Source organism: Sciurus vulgaris (assembly GCF_902686455.1).
Source record: "Sciurus vulgaris genome assembly, chromosome: 16".
Lineage (NCBI taxonomy): Eukaryota > Metazoa > Chordata > Mammalia > Rodentia > Sciuridae > Sciurus > Sciurus vulgaris.
Window position 1 is genome coordinate 32,921,981 of NC_136477.1, and position 26,397 is coordinate 32,948,377.

General features: G+C 44.4%; 1 protein-coding gene across 3 annotated transcripts in view; it reads left to right on the forward strand.

The window, feature by feature from the left end:
• The window catches only part of OSBPL10 (oxysterol binding protein like 10), a 275,775-nt gene that overhangs the window by 246,967 nt on the left and 2,411 nt on the right, over positions 1–26,397 (forward strand). For all 3 annotated transcript variants that reach the window (XM_079113977.1, XM_079113976.1, XM_079113978.1), the window contains 3 exons: positions 11,756–11,942; positions 13,621–13,803; positions 25,473–25,626. In XM_079113977.1, coding sequence (XP_078970103.1) covers positions 11,756–11,942; positions 13,621–13,803; positions 25,473–25,626 — 524 coding nt within the window. The remainder of the gene's footprint in view (positions 1–11,755; positions 11,943–13,620; positions 13,804–25,472; positions 25,627–26,397) is intronic.

Genomic DNA, 26,397 nt, shown 5'->3' on the forward strand with positions numbered 1-26,397 from the left:
ATCTGTTTACTGAGAGATGATTAATGACCTGGGTGATTTTGTGCTCATATTTTGAATCAGGCGAGTGGGAAAGAAGGCTGGATTTTGGACCAGGTCTGTTAGTTTCCCAGTGGGGCCAAGGTGATAGACTAGGTGGGATGCAGCTATTGGCCCCACCAGCTGCCCACCTGGGTCTCCACATGCAGTGCATGCATATGTTCCATCCTCCCTGTACTTTATTCTTTCAGCTTTGCGTGGATATTAGAGCTGGCTCCAAATCTGTGAAAACACATTTTTATTCATCCTTACTGGTGTGCTGGCTCACAGACAATGAGGATAATAGGGCTGCCTATTCAGAAGCTGCTCATAAAAATTCCCAAGGCAAATCTTTTGACTCTATGCTAGAAATTCTGAAGCAAGAACACTGTATAATCACACCACTGGTGGATTGCAAGTCCCTATTTTAGCAAATAGCTGTGAATGAAGTTTATTCATTGTTTGAAGAAACCTATAATAATCCTTGTTAAATTGAAGTGTCTGTGTTAGTGGGGCTTTTAAACTTTTGAGACTGCAAATCCCTTTGAGACTCTAACACTGTAACTCTCTTCCCAGGGGGAATAAAAATTAACACAAAATTTGGCTTTTACTTTTAAGGAATACATGGCTCCTTGAAAACCTTCCCAAATTCCATGGTATAAGACCACCTTTCATTTATTGAGCACATTTTTATGGAGCACCTACTAGATGCTAGGCATTACCTTAGCTGTGGATGCTTGAGTATACAAAAGTCAAACCAGGGGGGATAAAACCCCAACTGTATCCTTATGAAGCTTCTGTTCTATCTTCTAGGGAAATAAATACATGCATCAGTCATGTGCTATGTTGAAAGAGATGGTAAGTGATACAGAGAAAAATAAAGCAGGGCAGGGACTAGGGGAGCCTTCAGGTGAGGTGGTTGGCCTCTCACTGAGACGGTGACATCTGATCAAAGACCCGAACAGGGAAATGAAGGACATTGTGAACTGTCAGGGGAGGAGTGCGTAGGTAGAAAGAACAAGGCAAGAACTCAGAGGCAGATGGTTCCTGCCTGCTGGTAGAGGACAGGAAGCCCATGGGGCTTGGAGCAGGGTGACTGGGGATGGTGGGGCAAGGTCAGAGTCATGATCATGGCTGGATTGTGGAGTGTTTTCTTAACTCTACGCTGAGTGAGCTGCAAAGCCACTGCAGTGTTTCTGTGACCTGACTTATGGTTCAGCAAGCTGTCTCCTTTTCCTTTCTGACAATAAATCATGGTGAGGGGGTGGGCGGCAAAGGTAAGATCAAAGAAACCAGTTAAGAGATTGAGAACAGGCAGGAGACAATGGTGCTTGGACCAGGTCAGGGAAGTAACGTGTGGTAAGGGTCCATGTGTTAGCTTTCCATAACTGTGACAAGATGCCTGAAAAAAAAATCAACTGAGAGGAGGAAAAGTTTATTTTGGCTCATGGTTTGAGAGGTTTCAGTCCATGGACAGTTGGCTCCCTTACTTTTGAGTCTCTGATGAGGCAGAACATTGTAGCAAAGAGCATGTGGCAGAACAAAGCTGCTCACCTCAGGTGGCCAGGATTCCCATATCCACTCAAGGGTACGCCCCAATGACCTAACTTCCTTCCACTAGGCCCCGCCTCCAAGCGTTCCACCACCACCTAGCCGTGCCACGGGCTATTGACCTAGTCTTTAGCACATGAGCCTTTGAGGTCATTTAAGATCCAAACTATTAACAGTCTGGATGTATAAGTGGAGCCAAGAGGGTTTACTTCTGGGTCACACACAGACTGTGAGAGCAAAGATTGCAAAGGTTCTGGTTCCGGTACTGTGGATTGAGCCCAGGGGTGCTTACCACTGAGCACCCCCAGCTTTATTTATTTATATATTTTTTTCGAGATGGGGGTTTTACTAAGTTGTCAAGGCTGTTCTTGTGATCCTCCTGAGCAGGGGATTATGGGTGTGCACCACTATGCCCAGCATGCTAAGGCTTTTGACCCGAGCAGCTGTGAAGGATGGTCTAGCCATCAACTGAGGACTCTGGGGCAGGGGAAGTGAGGGTGGAGGCAGAGTGTAGAATCTCGGTCTGGTTGGTTGTGTTATGGTTTAGCAGCTCAGGTGGGATGCTTGAGTGAGCCACTGTGAATTCAGCCTCCAGTTCAAGGAAGATCCTGTCTGAGGTAAAATCTTGTAATTTAAGGCCTTGAGACTAATGAGGCTGCTGTGTGTCCCTGTAACCATCCTGTATGAAGAGGTTCAAAAAGACAGAAGCAATCAGCCAGTGAGACTCAGGCATTTGGACTGAGACACTGGAGTATGGACCAATGGAGGTCATTGGCAACCTCGGTGACAGTTGCCAGGAGGAGTCATAGTGAAAATCTAATGGAAATAAATTCAAGAGCGAATGGGAGGAGAGGGGATTGGATCAGGGAGTAAATCCAGATGACTTATTTATTGTTTGTGTGCAATTACACCATTTAGGAGAAACAAAAACCCAGAAATGTATTCTTGGGTTCCCGCTGTGTGTGTGTGTGTGTGTGTGTGTGTGTGTGTGTGTGTGTGTGATATAGATGAAATGCTGCCCTCCATTTGTAGATAAGATGAACTCCAGAACACCCATAGGTGCTCAGCATCAGGTTGGGCCTTCTCTAGGCTCCATGTGTACTGGGTTTTCCAAGCACACAGGTCCAGTATTTAGCCAGTTTTGGGGGCACTGATTGTTCTATCCTCTCAAGGATCAGTCAGAATCAGGAAATTCAGCAAAGGGAGATTCATCTATTTGTGAAGGAGCCAGGGACTTCATCTGTCACCAGCATGACCTCAGCCTTAGGCCTTTGACATTTTCCAGTGGAAAAATTCCAATGACCAGATTGTCAGCTTTTCCTATTGTTGAAAAGGGTCAGGGGCATCAGAACTGTTTTCTCTTAAGGAGTTGTTACCAATGGCGATGGATCCTTGTAGCTGAAAGATCATTTGTCCATCTCAAGCCTCAGGGATCTCAGCTGTGCTGTAGAAAATGTGGGTCTTGGCTGGGCACAGTGTTGCACTCCTGTAATCCCAGTGGCTCTAGAGGCTGAGACAGGAGGATCAAGCGTTCAAAGCCAGCCTCAACAAAAGCAAGGCACTAAACAAATCAGTGAGACCGTGTCTCTAAATAAAATACAAAATAGGGCTGGGGTTGTAGCTTGATGGTCGATTGCCCCTGAGTTCAATCCCTGGGACCCACAAAAATAAATGTGAATCTCTTTGGAGGGACTCAGGCCATGAGGAACAAAGGGTGTGAGGAGTGAGGCTTCTCACCCAACAGCCCCCTCTCTATCCTGATCATCTGCATCCAACTTTACCTGATTACCTGGTGGGCTTCCCTGTAAGAGTTCAATTCCAAAGGGTTTAGCTGTTTCAAGATGCGTAGAAAACCTCGGATGAGCCCATCTGTGCCTTGTCTTACATATGAGGAGCCTGACAGGCAGCTCGCCCAGGTATGTCATATGTGGGTGTCAGAGACACAACACCTAACAATATCTCTTCTGCCCCAGGATGAGACAGCGAGGAGGGATGCAGGGCAGGTGCTGGTGTAGGGAAGTTTTAAATTTACTTTTTCCCTCAGAAGGTTCAGGAGTTTTAGTCTGTGGAATGAACTAACAATAGGCAGATTAACAGGAAAAAACATAACAAATTTTATGAACGTGCATAAGCTTAGGGTTCATACGCAAAGAAGACAAAGGAGGGCGAGGAAGATGGAAGCTTATGTAGAGCTAAACAAAAGAGGGGGACTTGGGCTTCTGGGCAGGGAGGTGGCCCAGGCTGTGGAAGGTCAGGGGAGGACGTGCAGAGGGTTGTCTCTGCAGATGGAGTCTCTTAGGCGACAGCCCCTTGCTGTCTGGGCTAGGGTTCAGGCCCCATTCTCATCTTGTTGGAAAGGTCCTTCCTAAAACCATCAGGGATATCAGAGCAGCTGGAGGTAAATTTCTTTTTACAAAAAGATGGCTTTTCAGAGCCATCTGTGTCTGTAAGTTCTGAATGGCCACCTTGAAATATGCTTAAGAAGTTTACTTAGGGTGGCTTATTTTGATCTTCCTCACTGGGGTCTCCTTGAGTTCATGTCTCTCTGATCTGTGTATGAGAAATCAGAATCTTTTGAAGGTTCAGGAAGATACCTGAGGTCACAAGCCCTGGAATGTGTGGAGGGGTGCCCAGCAGCTGCAGGGCAAGGGAAGGTTGGTGGCCTGTCAGTAAACTCTAGGGTTCCTATGATAAGATAGCAAGGGCGGGGGTGCTGAGGCTCATCCACGGGAAGCTGAGGAAACTTGAATGGGCTTTGTGGGGGAGAAGCGTAGGATTGGGCATGTCCCCACAGATCTCTTTTCTGATCCAGTGCTTGCTCGTTTTCCTAAACTCGGCCTTCTGCTCAGAACGAGGGACAGGGGAGCTGCCCCTGTGTAGCACTATTTGGGTTAAAGCCACACAGCAGGGCCCAATAAGTGTGTCTCAGCCCTGACTGTGGACATGAGCCAAGAGCTGAGGGAGAAGATTGCTAAGGACCCCCCTGTGGGAGCTTTATGTTCACTTTGATTCATATCTGTGGGTTTGTAAAGGAAAACGGGGCCAGCATTAATCTTGATTTTGACTTATCTGGGGCTCTGTGTTTTCACAGGTCACTAAGGGGTGCCGCATACTCAGGATTGTACTGATAAAATCATTTCCTTTATTTAAAAACAAAAATTACTATTCAGGAGGCTCTTTTTCTATTTGATGTTATACTTATCCTAAATTTCCCACATAATTCTTTGAAGATGAAATGTGTGTTTCCTAGAAAAGGTAGAAAAGGCATTCACACCTACGGTTTATATTTGTGTCTTAATGTGCACAGGCGATTCCCTGATTTATACAGGCACTGCTGTAAGTCTGTCTGCCTCATCTACGATGGCGGCAGCTCAGATAAATGCCTTGTTTTTTTTTCCATTTGCTCATCTGCAAAGTGACTGGCACCGTCCCTGAGTGAGGGTCCTAGCAGAAGTCATGACACACAGATATTCCCGCCTTCAGGTCACACCCCAGTGGGCTCAGAGAGAAGACAAGACACCTGCGTGTGGTCTGCAGGCCACTGGCTTAACAATGCAGGGGAAGACAGTGGAGGAGAGAGGAGGCAGGATGTGGCCATTTTCAGTAGGGTGGACCTTATTAGGATTGGAGCATTTGAGTGACGGCCTGACCAGGTAAGGGAGTCAGTCGGGGGGCTTAAGAAGGGGTGCCCCAGACAAAAACAGCAAGTACAATGGCTGCAGGACTGGAGCCTGTCACCAGGGTTCTGAGGACTCAAGGGGCCACTGTGGCTGCAGCCAAGGGGCAGGAGAGACAAGATGGGGAGGCAGATCTTGGGGTGAGGTCAGGGGGGGCCCTGAGAGGATTTTTGGCTTTTACTGAGTGAGATGGGAATCCGTGGAGGGTGGACGTGATTCTAGCAGTATCAGTGTGGCTGCTAAAACAAAGTGGGAGTGGGCATTGCAAAGGGAGAAGCAGAGAGAGAAGGTGTTTATTTTTCTCCTTCCTTCCTACACACATGCACGTGCAGAGTTTAAATCTAGGATTAGTCAGAATATGCACTTGGCAAATATAATACTTCATGATAAAACCAAATTAGATTTCCTGGCATCTAGAGAATATTCACCTTCCTTTCTAGAGTTTTCTGTGCACTCAGCAGAAACTTTTGTTGCTACTCATCAAGACATGAGAAACCCAGATTCTTAAACTGGAGTATAGAGTAGAGCTGTCCCAGTCTGTGAGACCCTGAGTAAGGGCTCTTGCCACTGGACAGATATCTGGAAATTTTATACAAAGGTAAAGATGTACAAATCCATTTTTAGTGATCTAAGAAGTTCACGAGTCAGAGAAACTCGGCCTTTCCCCAACTTCCAGGATGCTGCTTTCTCCTCCTGAGTAGTGGCCCCTGCCTGCCTCTGCCACTCTCGGCTGTGGCTCTGGCGGGGAGTTGGGTGTGTGGTGGCTTCCCCCGTGTGCCTGTTTTAACGCTGGTTCTTCCTTCCTGGCACAGTTGCCCCCACCCCTTTCTCTGTGTCTCTGTGCTTTGTTTTTCTCTGTCACTCCTCTTATGTGCCCAGTCCTTCCACTTAAGCCACGTCACCAGGTCTCCTCCCAGAACACATGGTCTCTTCTCATGGCCTCTGGACCTGTCCTGGCATGAGTGATGAGGTCCTTCCAGCCCTGTCTGGACGTGTGATGTCTCGTGGTCTTAGCCATCCCTGCTACCTGGCGGGATAGATTACCCAGGGCAAGGGCTTTAATTCCCTCCCTGCACGGCCCTGGCACTCACCTAACATCCTGGGTGAGAAGCCATTTGATGCCCTCCTCTTGGGCCCTCGGGCATCGCCATTGCTGAAGCAGAATCAAATTAGCTGCTTTTGCCTTTTTTTGCGGGGGGAGGCGGGGTGGGGGCGCTGCTTCAAAACTTCTGCTCAGAACTTCTCAGTGGAGTGCTAAGTACAGAAAGAAGATTCTAGAGAGAAACTGCAGGGCCTCTCCCTGGCCACCCACCCAGTGTATTCCTGCTGCAGATGACCTGGACAGGGACACCATTGATTCACTTGGGTGAAACCTGAAGTTTGCCTGAGCTCTTTCAGTAGTCACACCCCCTTCTCCTCCCTAGTTATCAGGTGTGCCCTTTGTCACACACGATCTTATTTTTCACCAAAAAATACTTCTAAGAATCCCCAAACTTCAAAGCAGAAGGTTCTGGTTCCTGCATTAGAGTTCCTTTTGTGTTGAGGGGAGAGGATCTTTTCTTCACTTATTTCCTCCACATTCCACAAATTTATTGAATGAGTTTCCAGTAGCATTCCAGCCCCTCGTTCTAAAAATGATATCTTAATGATATCTTTTTAGACTATTATAAAGTGCTTCCCTGTGCCATGAGTTCACTGAGGTCACAGGTCAGAGGGCACCCCCATGCTGATGACTTGAACTGAGATGCTGTTGAGGGACCCCTGGACCTATGTCCTTAATCAAAGACAGCTCCTCCAACCCCCTTCAGAAGCCCCACTGCAGGGAGCTGAGCTGCCCTCAACTGCTCTTCCAACCGCTACCCCCCAAAATGCCAGGATCAATGCCCAGAAATGAGCTGCAGCTTTTCAGAGTCTGGGAACACGTTAGGGCTGCTGAGAGTGGTGTGGGCCCTGGGGTGAGGAGCACCCAGCCACCGGGTCTGCAAACCCGCCCAGGGTGCTATCTGTAGTGTTCAGGGTAGGTATCCTATCGGAATATTTTGATTCCTTTGTTTGAGATTGGGCACAGAACTGTTTTCAGTGGATCAGTTTGAAAATCTTCATGCTTTTCCTTATGTTTATTGGTAAGTTCGTTTGTGGGATTTCAAATGAAAATTTCCCCGCTTGAGGACTAAACCACAGCACAACTGATTATGTGGCATTTTTCAGCTTCTTTCAGCTCCTGAGCCAAATGAAGAAGTAACTTTCATTTGCAGTCCCATTTGTAAGTCTAATTTTAATATGGTCATTTATTCCTATTAAGGACATTTTTTAAAAAGTAACTCTACAAAAAAAGAATACTAAGTTGGCATCACAGGCGATTTAATGAATGAACATACATTTGGGGATACTCAGAAAAGAGACAGAGGAATGCGATTTTGTCAGTGACTTCATATCAGTTTAGCTCTGGGGCTTGCTGACTTCTGGGGATTTGAGGGAAATTTCTCTGTGGTTTGGAAGAGATTTTTCTGTAGACCAGTGGAAGGGGGTGGTGATGCTATCTCTTATGCAAAGCATTATGTTTCAAAACATCTTTTCCAGAAGCTGGGCACTAGTTCATATGCCTATGAGTCAGTAAAAATCAAAGTTTAATACCCCTTGTTTACTTATTTTGATAGATGCTTAAAAAAAATCTTTTAAGATAAAATAGTAATTCTCTTAACTTGGAAGAACACAGGATATGTCCCATCACTTTTCAGGACAGATAGTTTTTACAGTGGGACAAATAGGTTAAAATTATACTGTATGGAATTTGCATTAAAGAAAAGAATCTGTGTCCAGGCAATGTGGTGCATACCTATAATCCTGGTGGTTTGGGAGGCTGAGGCAGGAGGATCACAAGTTCAAAGCCAGCCTCAGGAACTTAGCGAGGCCCTGAGCAGCTCATATGAGACCCTGTCTCTAAATAAAATATATAAAAAAATTTTTTAAAAGGTCTGGGGCTGGGGCTGGGGATATAGCTCAGTTGGTAGAGTGCTTGTCTTGCATGCACAAGGCCCTGGGTTCAATCCCCAGCACTGCAAGAAAGAAGGAAAAAAAAAAGGGTCTGGGGATGTGTGGCTCAGTGGTTAAGTGCCCCCAAGTCAATCTCCAGTACCAAAAATGAACACCCCCCCCAAAAAAACAAAAAACTGTAGAGAAATCTATATATATAATTGTCCAGATTAGTTTTCATTTGGGGAAAGGAATTCTGAAATATCTTCAAAGTTTGATCGCTTGAAAGTCCTCTAAAAAGAGAACTATTGAGAAACTGGTATGTGCTGGTGAAAAAGAAAAGCTCCCTCCTTTTTGAGAGAATAACTTTAAAAATACTTAAATGGCTGCTTACTTGGTGCAGTTAAGTGTTAAACTTGTCAGCCAGATGCCAAGTAATCCCAGTGGCTCTGGAGGCTGAGGCAGGAGGATCACAAGTTCAAAGCCAGCCTCAGCAACTTAGGCCCTAAGTGACTTAGTGAGACCCTGTCTCAAAAAAAAAGGGCTGGGGGTGTGGTGCAGTGGTTAAGTGCCCCTGGGTCAATATCTGGTACTTAAAAAAGAATTTGTCAATTTTAACATTTCTGTTACATCTGAAATAAACTTACATAATCTGGTTTTTAAAAAAATCTCTTGCACCACCCACTTTGTAACCTACCAACACTCTGATTGCCAAGTGTCAATGCCATTGTAAAGCATCTTCCCTAGCTGGGCACAGTGGCACATGTCTGTAATCCCAGCGGCTCACGAGACCGAGGCAGGAGGATTGCGAGTTCAAAGCCAGCCTCAGCAACTCAGTGAGAATGCTGTCTCTAAGTAAAATATTTTTCTAAAGGGTTGGGGTGTGGCACAGTGGTTAAGTGCCCCTGAATTCAATCGCAGGTACAAAACAAAACAAAACAAAAACAAACAAAAAAACCCTGCCATAAAGAGTCCTCGGGAAGGAATGAGATGACAACCTCAGGGTGCTTGGCGCAGTGCCAGGATGCAGTTAGCTGAGTTTGAGAATCGCCTCCTCCATCTTCTTCGAAGCCTTGAGTATGGGTACCATTATCCACGTGTCGCAGATGAGGAAACCGAGTCGCAGGGAAGTTAAGAGCACCAGGATGACGAGTGTGCACCATAAATTGGTGCATACGTCACACCTCTTCAGTTATCTTCCCAGCCAGTGGGGAAGAGGGGCAGGTAAATGCTGCAGCGAGGGCGTGGGGGTGTAGCTTAGGGGCAGAGCACTTGGCTCGCACGTGTGAGGCCCTGGGTTCCGGCCCTAGTCCGGCCAGAAATGACCAGAGAAAAAATGCTGCTGCTCCCTCTGCTCTCCAGGCCTGCCATGTGACTCCCAGCAACCCCCAAATCCTCACTTCCCGGTGGTCTTAGCTCCTGGCCAGGCCCTTGATGAGCCTCCCTCCACGTGGGAAGGGCTCTCGACCAGCGTGTCGTCTTGGGATTCCAGAACCAGTCCTCTGTTTCGTGGGCTGGGAAAACCGACTTTAGTGGACTAAACAGAGCTAAGTGTGTTGTCTCCTGGAGCTCCTGGGGGTGAAGGAGTTTTCAAGGGCAAGTGGAATGATAGCTGAATCACCTTGGTGTCGACCTCAGAAACCAACCGCAGCCACGATGCCTCTGTATAAACGGGCCCCACGTGGCTCCCGTTCCCCTGGCGACCTCTTCTGTACTAAGAGTTCCTCCCCCCCCTCTTTCCCCGCTGCCTCTCGCCGTCTCTCTCTGATTCCAGCTCTGGTTGACTTAGATGTCTGCTAGCCTCTCAGAACGGCAGTGATGTCCAAGAGGCTGAGCTGAATTTCGATTTCCTCCTATTAACACAGTGATCATAGCTGTATGAGGCGTCTCGAGGCTCATGGGGTGTGGTGATGAGGAGCTCCGGGAAAGTGGCAGTCAGAAAGTGCTCCCACGTGGAATCTTGGGCACAGCCTTCACCCACTGCGGTGGAGAAACCAGGGAGGAGATGTTACAAACTACCTCTGGCCGTGTATGTTGGCCTTCGTGGGGCCCACGGTGCCCTTGATGATGGTGTGGCCTGGCCTGAGCTGGAGTAGCATGGGGGAGGCTTTGCTTAGGGAGCTAAGGCCCGCAGCACTGGAATGGGGTGCTGCAGAGGGCCTGGTACTGACCCCAAGGGCCTCTGTGGTACCTCGGTACACAACCCACACAGCAGCCCTGGGAGGTGTGTAGTTTAGAGTAGGCATCTCAGCCATGAAGAGTGTGGCCTTTCCCCTGGGGAGATGGATAAACCCACCTAATTCTGGATTTTTTGAGAGGACTGATACCCCTCTAAGCCCAGTTCTTGAGTCCTCAGAGAACTTATGATCTAGAAGTAGGTGGGATGGTGCCCCCCACCCCTGGTTGACAGCAGGTGTAGAGTCTGATGTCTTTTTTTTTTTTATTATGAACAAATGGGATACATGTTGTTTCTCTGTACATGGAGTCAAGGCATACCATTTGTGTAATCATAAATTTACATAGGGCAATGTTGTTTTATTCATTCTGTTATTTTTTCCCTTCCATCCCACCCTTCCCACCCCTCTTTTCCCTCCATACAGTCCTTCCTTCCTCCATTCTTGCCCCCCTCCTTAACCCTAACCCTGAACTTAACCCTAACCCTAACGCTAACCCCTCCCACCCCCCATTGTGTGTCATCATTGGCTTATCAGATCATTTGTCCTTTGGTTTTTTGAGATTGGCTTATCTCACTTAGCATGATATTCTCCAATTTCATCCATTTGCCTGCAAATGCCATAATTTTATCATTCTTTAAGGTGGAGAAATATTCCATTGTATATATATACCACAGTTTCTTTATCCATTCATCAACTGAAGGGCGTCTAGGTTGGTTCCACAATCTGGCTATTGTGAATTGAGCAGCTATGAACATTGATGTGGCTGTGTCTCTGTAGTATGCTGATTTTAAGTCCTTTGGGTATAGGCCAAGGAGTCTGATGTCTTTAACTTCATGAGAACCATTGTGGCTGTCTCTTGCTGTCACAATAAAGGCAAAACTTCTTAATGTGCCTTTTAGAGCTCAAAAGACAAGGTCTGGCTGTCGCTGATGGGGTGAGCCTCTGCATACCACCTGCCTCCTGGGGGGCCCTTTTTTCAGCCTCTCCAGGCTCACCAGGAGCTTCCCGCCTCAGGGCCTTTGCAAACTCTGACTCTGACCTGGCTTAGTTATCCCTTACCAAGTCAGCACTTCCCTTTGGAGGCCTGGTTGGCGCGGGGCACCTCTCCCCTCTGCCTTTATCACAATTACAATTTTGTGCCTGTGTGATGATTGCTTAACAGCCGGCATTCGCTTGGGATCCCTGAGGGCAGAATGCGCACCCTTCTGTCTGGTGCATGGTGCCTTCTCAGTGCCTCCTGCAGCACCTGGCTCACAGCCAAGCACGTGGCCAGGGGGAGGCTGACCTCTGGGAGGCGGGAGTGGTACTCGGCCAGTGGCCCCCATCCCTGCGTTTGCCTGACTGCCCCCTCTCCCCCTGGAGGTGTGCTGAGGCTCCTGGAACACGGAGAGGAGTACGTCTTCACCCTGCCCAGCGCCTACGCGCGGTCCATCCTCACCATCCCGTGGGTGGAGCTCGGAGGAAAGGTCAGCATCAACTGCGCCAAGACCGGGTACTCGGCGACGGTGACGTTCCACACCAAGCCCTTCTACGGCGGGAAAGTGCACAGGTGGGATGCGGCTTCGCCTTGTGGCGATGCTGAACTTTCCTGTCCCGGGGGAGGGGGGGGGGTACGGGATGAAATTCCAGCCGCGCATGGCATGAGCTGGAAATAAAGCTAGCAGATTTTTTGCAAGAGGCTGTTTCCCCACTTAACAGGGCTTTTTTGGCGCCTGCTCCACTCTTAATGGATGGGGAAAGCTTTGGTCAAGCCTTTGCAGAACGCACCCCAGAGGATAGATGGTGCTTCTGTTTGTTACCATGGACTCTGCCTTCCAAGGCCACAACCTGTTCCTCCGCTCTGAAATGATTTGGTCTATGAGTCCAGACATTGCTGGGGAGTTCCTGGTTTCTTGTTCAGCTGGCTCCATTCACTCTCCTGAATCCTGGGTCATGTACCTATCAGATGGGATCCTTCCCCACCCCCCCTCTCTTTTCCCTTTTATAAACTGGGAAACCCCAGCCTTAAACTGAAGGAGAGGTCTGCTGTTTGAGGAAGCACCAAGTGGTTTTAAGGCTCCAGCAATTAAAAAAACCTCCTTAAAGAGCAGACCTACTGTGTGAGCAAGCTTCCATCTTTGCCCTTTTCCTTAGAAAAACATTGTTGTTCACACAAGGACACTTTCAGTGGCTCCCTGAAGCCAGGATGCACTGGCTCACATGAGCTGACTGTGTTTCTTCCAGGCTGTGCATTCAGTGATACCATGTTGGTAGTGGAATTAACACAGAAATTGACAGAGGCAGATGGAACTGGTGTTTCCCTGCAGAGAGAGCCAGTTGTTAAACGTGGTACAGCACACCACTCATAATCTCCCACTGTGCATCTTGTCCCTGGGGCCAAGACTCTGCCTTGCCACCCAGGAACTGGGACAGTTTTCAGGTTCAGGGAGAATGCTCCCATGCCTGTATCTGAAAACTCCAATTCAGGTATGGAGGACCTTAGCCCTGGCCCTTGGCTGCTTTGGATTAGCCTCCTGCTTTAGCTTTGTTGCTCTGACTGTGCAGAAAACTACAAAGTGAGGAGGAGGGTGGGTGTCTGCTCTCACTCAGAAGCAGAGACCTAGAGTTCCCTGGGGTGAGGCAGCAAGGAGAGAGGTCACAAATCTCCACAAAGCCCTTTTCAAGGGAGGTTGAAGATTCCCCCTCCAGCTGCCCCTGAGTTGGAAGGTACTGACTGGAGGCTGGGAGTGTCGGTTCTGCTCAGCCTGCTTTCCAGGGTGCGTGGACGCTGGGCCGGCCACTGCCCTCCTTTCCCAGCGTGAGCTCTGTTGGGATTGTGCTTGACCCACATTCAGAATTGACCCTATTTAAGGACTGAAAAGCTCTCTCTCCACTCATAATCTTTTTGTGCTTGAAATACACGCTTTTGGGGGAGAAGAGAGTTTATTTTGTTTTCACTTGACTGTTAGATTTCCATCTTATATAACCACTATGTGCATGTTTATAAGAACTAAGAAGTAAACATTTCTACTATTAACAAATTACTCTTAATTACTATTAACCAGTTTATGGACGTTATTCAGATTTCACCTTTTTTTTTTTTTTTTTTTTTTTTTTTATAATTAAGGATATTTAAGAGTAAAGCTGAGGGGCGGGGGGAATCCTCCTCCACAACCTGCCTAAAAAACTCTTTAAGTACAAGTACTTCCTTTGAAATCTGTTTCCATTTGGCTCATCCATGAATTCAGGGTCACGGCGGAAGTGAAGCATAACCCAACCAACACCATTGTTTGTAAAGCCCACGGGGAGTGGAACGGCACCTTGGAGTTCACCTACAGCAACGGGGAGACCAAAGTCATCGACACAACTTCGCTACCAGTGTACCCTAAGAAGATCAGGCCTCTGGAGAAGCAGGGGCCCATGGAGTCCAGGTGGGAACCAGCCTGTGCGTCTCCCAGGCTCACTGACTCAGGGAGGGCAGGAAGCTTTTGAAGCACAGCTCCTGGGCACTGGCCAGAAGTCCCAGCTACTTGAATTTCCCATCTGTCCCTTAGGGTAGACCCATGTAGCTTTCAGTTTAATTGTCCTGCACTTATGGGGTGGGCTGTAGAAATAGTCTGATAGACTTTTTTTTTTTTAAATCCGGTTTTTCCTGTGCTTTTTATTGGCACAACATAACAGTGGGATTCCTTTTTACATATTCGTACACGAACATGATGTAACAATATAATTTGGCCAGTTTCATCTCCCAGTACCTCCCCTTTCCTTCCTTTCCTCTACTGTTTTTCCTTCAATTTTCTGGCGAGCCCCTGCCCCCACCTGCTCCCGGTAACATTCCTTTTCCTTTTGCCCCTCTAGCTTCCATTTGTGAGGGAAAACAAAACCCTTGACTTTGAGTTTGGCTTATTTCACTTGTTCTCAAGTTCCATCTGTTTTTCTGCAAATGACACAATTTCATTCTTTTTTTTTTTTATATATATATAGCTCAATAAAACTCTATTGTGTATATATCCCGTATTTTCTTTATCCATTCATCTGTTGAGGGGCACCTCAGCTGCTTCCACAGTTCGGCGATTGTAAATTATGCTGCTGTGAACATAGCTATACATGCATCGCCGCAGTACGATGATTTCAGTTCTTCAGGATAAATACCAAGCAGTGGTGTATCTGAGTCATGTGGTGGATCCAGGCCTGTTCTTTTGAGGGACCTCCATACCAATTTCTGCAGTGGTTGTACTAATTTACAGTCCCATTAACACCATAAAAGTGTTCCTTTTCCTTACACATCCTTTCCAGCATTTATTACTGTTTCTTGATGACTGCCATTTTGACTGGTGTGAAATGAAATCTCTGTAGTTCTGATTTGCATGGTCTAATTGCTAAAGAAGTTGAATTTTTGTTATACATTCATTGCCCATTTGTCTTACCTGAGTTTTTTTTTTTTTTTTACTGAAAAAGTTGGTGCCTGTATCTATATGCCAGAGTGTTGATCTTATATTTACTCAAAGGAGTTGCATGGTTTCTGGTCTAATTCCTAGATCTCTGATCTGTTTTGAGTTGATTTTCGTGCAGGATATGAGATAAGGGTCAGGTTGCATTCTTTCACATAAGGATAACCAGTTTTCCCAGCACCATTTGTTCAAAAGACTGTCTTTTCTCCAGTGTATGTTCTTGGCTCCTTTGTCAAGGATCAGATGACTGTAGATGTGGAGGTTTGTCTCTGTGTCTTCTGTTCCAATGATTAATGTGCCTGTTTGTTTTAAGAGCAATCAGTAAAATCCAAACTTTATTGGTTGAATTTTAGTTAAAAGACAAGTGACTTTTTTTAAAATTGTAAACAAATGGGGTACATCTTGTTTCTCTGTACTTGAAGTAGAGGCATATTATTTCTGTAATCATGTTTACATAGGGTAATGGTGTTCGATTCATTCTGTCATTTTTCCTCCCCCCCCACCCCTCTTTTCCCTCTATACAGTCCCTCCTTCCTACATTCTTGCCTCCCTCCCACCCCCCATTATGTATCATCATCCACTTAGCGAGATCATTCGTCCTTTGGTTTTTTGAGATTGGCTTATCTCACTTAGCATGATATTCTCCAATTTCATCCATTTGCCTGCAAATGCCATAATTTTATCATTCTTTATGACTGAGTAATATTCCATTGTGTATATAGTGTCTTTATCCATTCATCAACTGAAGGGCATCTAGGTTGATTCCACAATTTGGCTATTGTGAATTGAGCAGCTGTGAACATTGATGTGGCTGCATCACTATAGTATGCTGATTTTAAGTCCTTTGGGTATAAACTGGGGAGTGGAATAGCTGGGTCAAATGGTGGTTCCATTCCAAGTTTTCTAAGGAATCTCCACACTGCTTTCCATAGTGGCTACACTAATTTGCATCCCCACCAGCAATGTATGAGTGTACCTTTTTCCCCACATCCTCCCCAATACCTATTGTTGCTTGTATTCTTGATAATCGCCATTCTAATTGGGGTGAGATGTAATCTTCAGGTAGTTTTAATTTGCATTTCTCTGATTACTAGAAATGTTGAACATTTTTTCATGTATCTGTTGATTGCTTGTAGATCTTCTGTGAAGTGTCTGTTCATTTCATTAGCTTATTTGTTGACTGGGTTATTTGTATTCTTGATGTAGAGTTTTTTGAGTTCTTTATAGATTCTGGAAATTAGTGCTCTATCTGAAGTATGAGTGGCAAAGATTTTCTCCCACTCTGTAGGCTCTCTCTTCACATTGTTGATAGTTTCCTTTGCTGAGAGAAAGCTATTTAGTTTGAATCTATCCAGTTATTGATTCTTGCTTTTATTTCTTGTGCTATGGGAGTCCTGTTAAGGAACTCTGATCCTACGCCAACATGTTGAAGATTTGGACCTACTTTTTCTTCTATAAGATGCAGGGTCTCTGGTCTGATTCCAAGGTCCTTGATCCATTGCGAGATGATTTTTGTGCAGGGTGAGAGATAGGGGTTTAGTTTCATTCTGTTGCATATGGATTTCCAGTTTTCTCAGCACCATTTGTTGAAGAGGCTATCTTTTTTCCATTGCATATTTTTGGCACCTTTGTCTAGTATGAGAAAATTGTATTTATTTGGGTTTGTGTCCATGTCTTCTATTCTGTACCATTGATCTACCTGTCTATTTTGGTAGCAATACCATGCTGTTTTTGTTACTACTGCTTCGTAGTATAGAAGTTCTGGTATTGCAATACCCGCTGCTTCATTCTTCCTGCTAAGGATTGCTTTAGCTATTCTGGGTTTCTTATTCTTCCAGACAAATTTCATGATTGCTTGCTCTATTTCTGTGAGGTACGTCATTGGGATTTTAATTGGAATTGCATTGAATCTGTATAAATTAGTATGTCCATTTTGACAATATTAATTCTGCCTATCCAAGAACATTGGGAGATCTTTCCATCTTGTAAGGTTTTCTCTAATTTCTTTCTTTAGTGTTCTGTAGTTCTCATTGTAGAGGTCTTTCACCTCTTTTGTTAGATTGATTCCCAAGTATTTTATTTTTTTCGAGGCTATTGTGAATGGGGTAGTTTTCCTAACTTCTCTTTCTGAGGATTCATCATTTATGTATAAAAATGCATTAGATTCATGAGCATTGATCTTATATCCTGCTACTTTACTGAATTCACTTTTGAGTTCTAAAAGTTTTCTGGTGGAATTTCCCTTTCTGGTTCCTCTAAATATATAATCATGTCATCAGTAAATAGGATAGTTTGAGTTCTTCTTTTCCAATTCATATCCCTTTAATTTCTTTGGTCTATCTAATTGTTCTGGCTAGGGTTTCAAGGACAATGTTGAATAGAAGTAGTGAAAGAGGGCATCCCTGCCTTGTTTCAGTTTTTAGGGGGAATGCTTTCAGTTTTTCACCATTTAGAATGATATAGGCCATGGGCTTAGCATAGATGGCCTTTACAATGTTAAGGAATGTTCCCACTATCCCTATTTTTTCTAGTGTTTTGAGCATGAAGGGGTGCTGTATTTTATCAAATGCTTTTTCTGCATCTATTGAAATAATCATTTGATTCTTGACTTTGATATGGTAAATGACATTTATTGATTTCCGGATGTTGAACCAACCTTGCATCCCTGGGATGAAACCCACTTGATCGTGGTGCACTATCTTTTCAATATGTTTTTGCATGTGATTTGCTAAAATTTTGTTGAGAATTTTTGGTTTGATGTTCATTAAGGATATTGGTCTGAAATTTTCTTTCCTTGATGTGTCTCTGTCTGGTTTAGGTATCAGGGTGATATTGGCTTCATAGAATGAGTTTGGAAGAGTTTCCTCCTGTTCTATTTCATGGAATACTTTGAGGAGTATTGGAATGAGCTCTTATTTAAAGCTTTTGTAGAACTCGGCTGAGAACCCATCTGGTCCTGGACTTTTCTTTGTTTGGTAGGCTTTCAATGACTTCTTCTATTTCATTATTTGAAATTGATCTATTTAAATTGTGTATATCCTCTTGGTTCAGGATAGGTAATTCATATGTCTCTAGAAAGCTGTTGAAGTTTTCGAGATTTTCTTTTGTGAAGTATAGATATTCAAAATAGCTTCTTATTATGTTTTGTGTTGCAATTGTGTCGTGATATTTCCTTGTTCATTCCAAATTTTAGTAATTTTGGTTTTCTCTCTCCTTCTCTTTGTTGGTGTGACTAAGGGTTTATCAATTTTGTTTATTTTTTTCAAAAACCAACTTTTTATTTTGTCATTTTTTTGATTGTTTCTTTTGTTTCAATTTCATTGATTTCAGCTCTGATTTTAACTATTTCCTGTCTTCTACTTTTGGTGTTGCTCTGTTCTTCTTTTTCTAGGGCTTTGAGCTGTAGTGTTAGGTCGTTTATTTGTTGTTGTTGTTTTTTTTTTTTTTCTTTTATTGAATGCGCTCCATGAAATAAATTTTCCTCTAAGTATTGCTTTCATAGTGTCCCAGAGATTTTGATATGATGTCTCTTTGTTCTTGTTTACCTCTAAGAATTTTTAATCCCCCCCAATATCTCCTGTTATCCATTCATCATTCAATAGCATATTATTTAATCTCCAGGTGTTGCAGTAGTTTGTTTTTTATTCTGTCATTTATTTCTAATTTCAATCCATTATGATCTATAGAATACAAGGTAGTATCTCTATCTTCTTGTATTTGTTAACAGTAGCTTTGTGGCATAATATATGGTCAATTTTAGAGAAGGATCCATGTACTGCTGAGAAGAAAGTGTATTATTCACTCTTCGTTGGATGGTATATTCTATAAATGTCTGGTAAGTCTAAATTATTGATTGTGTTATTGAGATCTATGGTTTCTTTGTTCAATTTTTGTTTGGAAGATCTGTCCAGTGGTGAGAGAGGTGTGTTACAGTCACCTAGTATTATTGTGTTATGGTCTATTTGATTTCTGGAATTGAGAAGGATTTGTTTGACGTACATGGATGAGCCACTGTTTGGGGCATAGATATTTATGATTGTTATGTCTTGCTGATTTATGCTTCCCTTAAGCAGTATGAAATGTCCTTCTTTATCCCTTCTGACTAACTTTGGCTTGAAGTCCACATTATCTGATTATTATTAAAGCTGGATACTCCAGTTTTTTTGCTGTGTCCACGTGCGTGGTATGTTTTTCCCCATCCTTTCACCTTTAGTCTGTGGGTATCTCTTTCTATGAGATGAGTCTCTTGCAGGCAGCATATTGTTGGATCTTTCTTTTTAATCCAATCTGCCAGTCTATGTCTTTTGATTGATGAGTTCAGTCCATTAACATTCAGGCTTATTATTGAGATATGATTTGTATTCCCGGTCATTTGGCTCATTTTGGTTTTTTGACACAACTTGGTTTCTCCTTTATTTGGCTATTCCTTTAGGGTAGGTCCTCCCTTTGCTGATTTACATTATTGTTTTTCATCTCTTCCTCATGGAATGTTTTGCTGAGAATGTTCTGTAGTGCCGGCTTTCTTTTTGTAAATTCTTTTAGCTTTTGTTTATCATGGAAGGATTTTATTTCGTCATCAAATCTGAAGGTAAATTTTGCTGGGTATAAGATTCTTGGTTGGCATCCATTTTCTTTCAGAGCTTGAAGAATGTTGTTCCAGGCCTTTCTAGCTTTTAGGGTCTGGATTGAAAAATCTGCTGATATCCGTATTGGTTTCCCCCTGAATTGTAATTTGATTTTTTTCTCTCGAAGCCTTTAAAATTCTGTCTTTATTTTGTATGTTAGGTATTTTCATTATAATGTGCCTTGGTGTGGGTCTGTTGTAATTTTGTATATTTGGAGTCCTATAAGCCCCTTGTACTTGATTTTCCATTTCATTCTTCAGATTTGGGAAATTTTCTGATATTATTTCATTGAATATATTGTTCATTCCTTTGGTTTGTTTCTCTGTGCCTTCCTCAATCCCAATAATTCTTAAATTTGACCTTTTCATGATATCTTATAGATACAATTCTTATAGATTCTGTTCATGATTTCTTACTATCTTCTTTGGTCAACTTTGTTTTCAAGATTAAATATTTTGTCTTCAATGTCTGAGGTTCTGTCTTCCAGGTGTTCTATCTTATTGGTTATGCTTTCTATGGAGTTTTTCTTTTGGTTTATTGTTTCCTTCATTTCAAGGATTTGGTTTTTTTTTTTTTTTTTTTTTTTTTTTTTTTTTTTCAGTATCTCTAACTCTTTATTGAAATGTTTTGCTTCCTGTATTTGGTCTTTTAAATGTTGATTGATGTGCCTGCATTTGCTCTCTCGTCTCATCATTTGCTTCTCTGATCATTTTAATTATGTACATTCTGAACTCCCTTTTTTTTATTCATTTATTTTTTTTGGGTGCTGGGGATTGAACCCAGGGCCTTGTGCTTGCAACGCAAGCACTCTACCAACTGAACTCCCTTTCTGACATTTCTTCTGCCATGCTGTCATTGGATTTTATTGATGTAGCATCTAGGTTTGTTTGGGACATTTTCCTCCCTTGCTTTCTTATTGCTCAGGTTATCTACCCCTCTAGTAGTGAAACTCTGAGATATTACACATTTCCTCTGTTGACTTATAGTGTCCCTGTAGATTTCCAATAACTCACCTCCTAGCCTTCAGTAGCCTTAAGTCTTGGAAGAACTTGATAATGCAGTGCTCCACAAGGAATCTGCCCTCTAGGGGTGGTGGCCTTCAGGTAGGGTATATTTCCTGCTGGTGAGCAGAGGTGCCTCCACTTGTTGACCGATGATCAGCCAAAGGGGGACTAGACTGTGGGCTGGGGCATGGCTGGTCTGGGCCTGTGTTTCTGGTTCTACCACCCTGGTAGGAAAGCCTTGCCTGGCGGGGAAGACTCACCTGGTGGGGAAGTCTTGCTGGGCAGCTCTCCTCTGAGAAGTTCCCTTTGGTCCAGAACTACCACCTGGGCTGGGCAGCCCTCCTCTGTGACATTCCTAGGGGTCTGGACCTACCTCCTGGGCCAGGGAGCCTCACCCTGTGAGTGAGTCTCTCGCTGGGCAGCCCTCCTCTGTGACATCCCCTGGGGTCTGGTCCTGCCGTCTGCGCCTGGGACCCTCACTCTGTGCTGAAGCCCTAATGTTTCTGTTTTTATGCCAATAGCAAGCATTTCTTGTTAACTGTAGCTCTGTAGAATAATTTGAAGTCAGGTACTGTGATGCCTCCAGCATTGCTTTTTTTTTTTTTTTTTTTTTTTTTTTTTAAGAATTGCTTTGACTATTCTGGGCTTTTATTCTTCCAAATCAATTTTAGAACTTTTTCTTTCCCCTAGTTCTGTGAAGACTGTCATTGATATTTTTGTCATTGAACTTGACATTTGTAGTCCATTTCTTTGAATCTGTAGATTGCTTTGGGTAGTATGACCATTTTAACAATATTCTGCCTATCCATGAACATGGGAGGTCTTATCTTGTGTTGTCCTCAATTCCTTTTTTCAGTGTTCTATGGTTTTCATCATAGAGATCTTCTACCTCCTTGGTTAGATTTAAACCTAGGTATTTTATTCTTTGAGGTTACTGTGAAGGGGATTGTTTTCCTGATTTCTTTCCAGCAGATTCATTATTGGTGTATAGGAAAGCTATTGATTTTTGTGCACTGATTTTGTAACCTGTTGCCTTGCAAATTTGTTTGTTAGCTCTAGAAGTCTTCTGGTGGCGCCTTTGGGTCTTCTAAGTATAGGATCAGCTCATCTGCAAACGGTGATAATTTGACTTCTTCCCTTCCTATTTTTCTCCCTTTTATTTTCTTCTCTTGCCTAATTGCTCTGGTTACACCTTCTAGCAGTATATTACATAAGAGTTGTGAAAATGAATGTCTAAGACAGACTTTTAATGCCTGTCCTGAAAAATGTCTGTCAACACAGCTGATGTGTTGCTTGACTACAACATCAACTACAGAGTTGCTAATAATTGAAGAACTGTGTGATGAAGCAGTGAAATACTATTTTTTCCCAGCTTAGTAGTGTTATTTTTAAAAATTCAGTGCTGGCAAGGGTGTAATAAAATTGTTTCCTCCTAGTAGGAATATGAGCAGTTTACCTGTATGGATCAGTAGCTTTAAATGAATGAATTCACTTTAATTTTGTTTTCTACTGCTGGGAATCTGTTCTTGGGAAAATTCCTAAATTCAGATTTAGGAAGCTGATTTTTAAAAAAGAAGAGAGGCAGAGGAGGGAACTAAACAAAAGAAAGAAACCACCTACCTGTCCAGCATTTGGAAAATAGTTAAGTGAGTTATGGAGTATACAATTAGTATGTCCACTCTATGGTATGAATGCAATGCAGCCCCTTAAAGTGACATTTAAGCAGATACACAAGCAGAATCTTACTGGAAGATGCCATTTTGATTTTTCAATATAGGATGTTAGCAAACTATGTACGACCCATGGGTCAGATCCAGCCTGTGACTGGTTTTATAAACAAAGTTTCATTGGAACAGAGCCATGTCGGGTCACAGCTGTACATGGTTTACATATGGTTTATGGCTGCTTTCCTGTGCAACAGCAGAGTTAAGTAGTTGTGGACCATAGACCATATGGTCTGCAGAGCCTCAAATGTTTACTGTCTGGCCCTTTACAGAAAATGCTTGCCAACCCTCACTCTAATCTAAAAGTATGCTGCTCTTTTATAGATAGCATGTAAGGTTAAAGTGAAATTTCAAATGATTCTGCAGAAGGGTTTCCTATTACTAGAAGAGTCTACAGCCAAATAAAAGAAGTGCTTGTTAAGTGGAAACAAAGCAGGAACACAAGGTGTATAAATAATACATTATAGCTGAGCTTAATAAAAATAGAGCTTCAGCATCCTGGAACCTTTGCTTTGTTGTAGGATTAGTATTAGAACAACTCATCCTTGTTATTTGGGGATAATGAGTATAACTTCTCTATGTCCAGATGGATGTCATGAACTCTGTCCAAGCATCCTTTTTTTCAACCTAACCCATTGAGCAGTGGTAGCAGGAAAAGGAAAAAGCTGCAGTAAGGAATAAAATCCAGCCCCTGGTCATGCAGGCTGTGGTGGAGAATTCCCAGGACAAGTAATCCTGTGGGTCTTATCATGACGTGATGGTTGTTTCCAGTCTGGCCATTGAGAACACAACTGTGATGGTCCTGCTGCTGTTCTTCTAAGGATATTAGCAGCTGAGCTACTCTTCATTAAGTCTCTTTACTGCCTTGTTAGCCTATGGGAACTCAGAATTCAGCCTGGAGCAGGGATGGAGTCTGGTGTTAGTGTGTGTGTGTACTTTTTTTGTGTGTGTGTGGTGCTGGGGATTGAACCTAGGGCCTCGTGCTTGCAAGGCAAGCACTCTACTGACTGAGCTATCTCCCCAGCCCGTGTGTATACTTTTATTGAAAGGTGGAGCTGGACTGCAGGGAAATGGAGCCAACCCATCTTTGTTCTTTGGGGAGGAAACGGCATTGAAAAGTAGAGCGGCTGGTCCGAGGGCTCCATTGCTGGTTAGAAAGCCTGCATTCCCTGTTCCCACCAGGTCCCCAGTGCAAAGGAGGGGCCATCAGCATGACTTAGTGGACCAGTGGGTAGACCGGTCATCTTGGCCTTACAGTGGTGACATCCCTGAGGAGGCCTCCAGTCCCCAGCAAGTCCCCTTGGAAGGGAACCAGTGCCCCATCAGGAGTAGAGCAGATACTCTGCCCGCACCTGTTGATGTGCCCTGAGTGAGGTCTGAGCAAGGGTCCTGCCTTGGCGAAAGCCCTCAGCAAAAGGCACAGCTGGTGCCCAGCGATGCCAGGCACACCTGGCCTTAGCCACTTGTCCACCCTTCGCCATGTTGTCTCCCTCAGTGAGGGCTCCTTTTGGCTTCCCTCTTGCTTTAACTGTGCCTGTCCCTCCCCACCCTGAAGGTGCCTTCCCTTGCTGATTTTTCCTTAGCCTGTGTTCAGCGCTTTCCTCAGCTGAGTCCTCACACACTCCATCCCCCCGACTCCCAGGTCTGGTGGCTCTCTGGGTTGTGAGCTCTTTGTAGGCCAGTTCTTGCCCCACCTTCTCCTCTCCAGTCCCTGGGTGTCTCTGCCCTCTAAATTTGGGCCACTGTCCTAGAGAGGATCTCCCATCCTAGATGTCCTTGTACCCAATTCTTCCTTCAGCATGAGGGGTAATGAACAGTTCTAGTTGATTCCTTATCTCACTTGACTGTTTTGGCCGATTGTGTGTTGCTGGGGACTGAACCCAGATCTTGAACATGCTAGGCAAGTACTCTACCATTGAGCTACATCTCTCAGTCCAATTCCTTTTTTAATTGACATAATTGTACATATTTATGGTGTACAGTGTGATAGTTTGATACATATATTCATGGTCTAATGAACAAATCAGGGCAACCGGCATTTCCATCTCCTTCAACATTCATCATTTCATTGTGCTGGGAATCTTTGCACACCTCTCTTCTAGTTCTTCCTAAGACCTAGCTTCATTTTGCAGCTCCTGAAGCTTCTTTTGCTGTAGAACAGGCCATTACGTCGTGCTCCCAGGGTCTGTATGGGAGACTCAGGGCAGGACTGGTGGGAAGGAGAACATGACCCTTGGCGTCAATCCTCCTCAGAAGGTGCTGCTTGCTGTCCCTGACTTGCTGGTGGCCCCACTGTCCCTTCTCAGCCTAGAGGCCAACATTCAAGGTTTCCTATTGCACATAAGCCCTGCCTGCAGAAAGGGTCAGGGGTACCCCCTGTGGAAAGGGATCTAATGAGAAGCCTCCACTTGCCCCCTGGGTACAGAGGCACCATTGAAAACTGATGGCTCCTTTTATTTGGAAATTGAGGCTTTTCCTGATGCATTTCAGCGTGGAAGTGTGTGCATGACAGTGTCCTGCTTTACCATGTTTTTTTTTTTTTTTTTTTTTTTTTTTTGTCAATTTTTAAAATTTATTTATATGTGGGGCTGAGGATTGACCCCAATGCCTCACACATGCTAGGCAAGCACTCTACTGCTGAGCCACAACCCCAGCCCCGCCATGGTTCTTTGCACTTTAGATTGGGGTGTTCCTTGGAATCCAGGCTGGTCCCTAGGAAGTCCTGAGGAGAGCTGCGTGTTAGAAGATAGACTAGGCTACTTCTACAGTGAAGGAATGCAGCAGAGACAGCTTTCTGTGTAGGCCTGGGGGGAAATGATGGATCCTACACCACAAACACATACACCATTACTTTTTCCTCCTACTTTTACTCTTCTACACCTTAGTTTTCTTTGTAAAATGGGAATAATGTAACATCTATGTCATGGAATTGGGAGGATTAAATGGATTTATAAATGTAAAATGCTTAAAAATGTACATGGTAAATGCCATGTCAGTGCCCGCGATTATTGTTGGTAGTAATGTTATACTGCCTACTGATGTTATTGGTAGATCTGAGCTCCAGAAACTCAGAGCCCAGAGAAAGCCATGCTGCTTGGGACAAGTAGATTGAAGGCAGCACAGTCACAGAGCCAGGTAACTCTGGGTTCAAATCCTGGCTTGGGCAGCTTCGATACCTAGATAAGCTCCCTCTGGAGGTGGCTTGCCCAAAGTTCCCTTCCTGCCTGGGCACTCTCTTGTCATCCTCCAGCTGGCTGACCTCTTCACACTGTTTCCTCTCCTCTGTGCCTCTCCAGGAACCTTTGGCAGGAGGTTACCCGGTATCTGCGACTAGGAGACATTGATGCAGCCACAGAGCAGAAGCGGTGCCTGGAAGAGAAACAGCGGGTAGAGGAACGGAAACGGGAAAATCTCCGCACACCATGGCAGCCCAAATATTTTATCCAGGAGGTAACTCTGCTGCCTGTTATTGGGTTCTTGCCCATGAGAGCTTACCCTGAGCAAGGAAGCTGATGGGTTTTTCATGCTCAGTTTGGATGCAGGGGTTCAGGTGAAAGGGAGGTCCTGGGATCAATTAGGGGCATCTTAGCTCTGGCTCCAGCTTTGGAACAGGATTCAGGATAGTTCTTCTGTAACTGCACTCATGATAATTTCTTGAAGCCTAAAACCATCTTGAGGGCAGAACTGAGCTATTGACACTTCCCCTCTAGTGTCTCTCCATCAGAAAATCCCATGAGCCTGCTGGAAGGGAAAAGAATGGGACTGCACATCTGAACACTGTTCTATTTAAGGAAACCATAACTCTTGTTACTTTATCATTAGTAACATACCAGTTATGAAGTGCCTCACAGCCAACCCTCACACCTGGTGGGCTGGAACCCTCATGATGGAGAACTGCCTCTCAGGGCTCTACCTCCTGTGAGCCACAGGGGATGGACTTGTTAGGGAAGACCAGTGTGATTACCCTGCCTGAAATGCTGTCATGGCTGTCACTTAATAAAGTGATCTTGGAAGGCAGAAGTAATATCCACGTGGCTGCCACCCCATTGGGCAAGTGGGCAAGACACGGTATACCCCATAGAGGCCCTTATACTCTTAACTGTTTATAAAGTAATTAGGAAGCACTTGGAACAGAATAGTAAGTTTTAAAAAGGTAGGAGCCATGATTTGCAAAGTAGGCCCTCGCGAGCCTAGTAACAGAGAAGGCCAGTGAGAACAGGG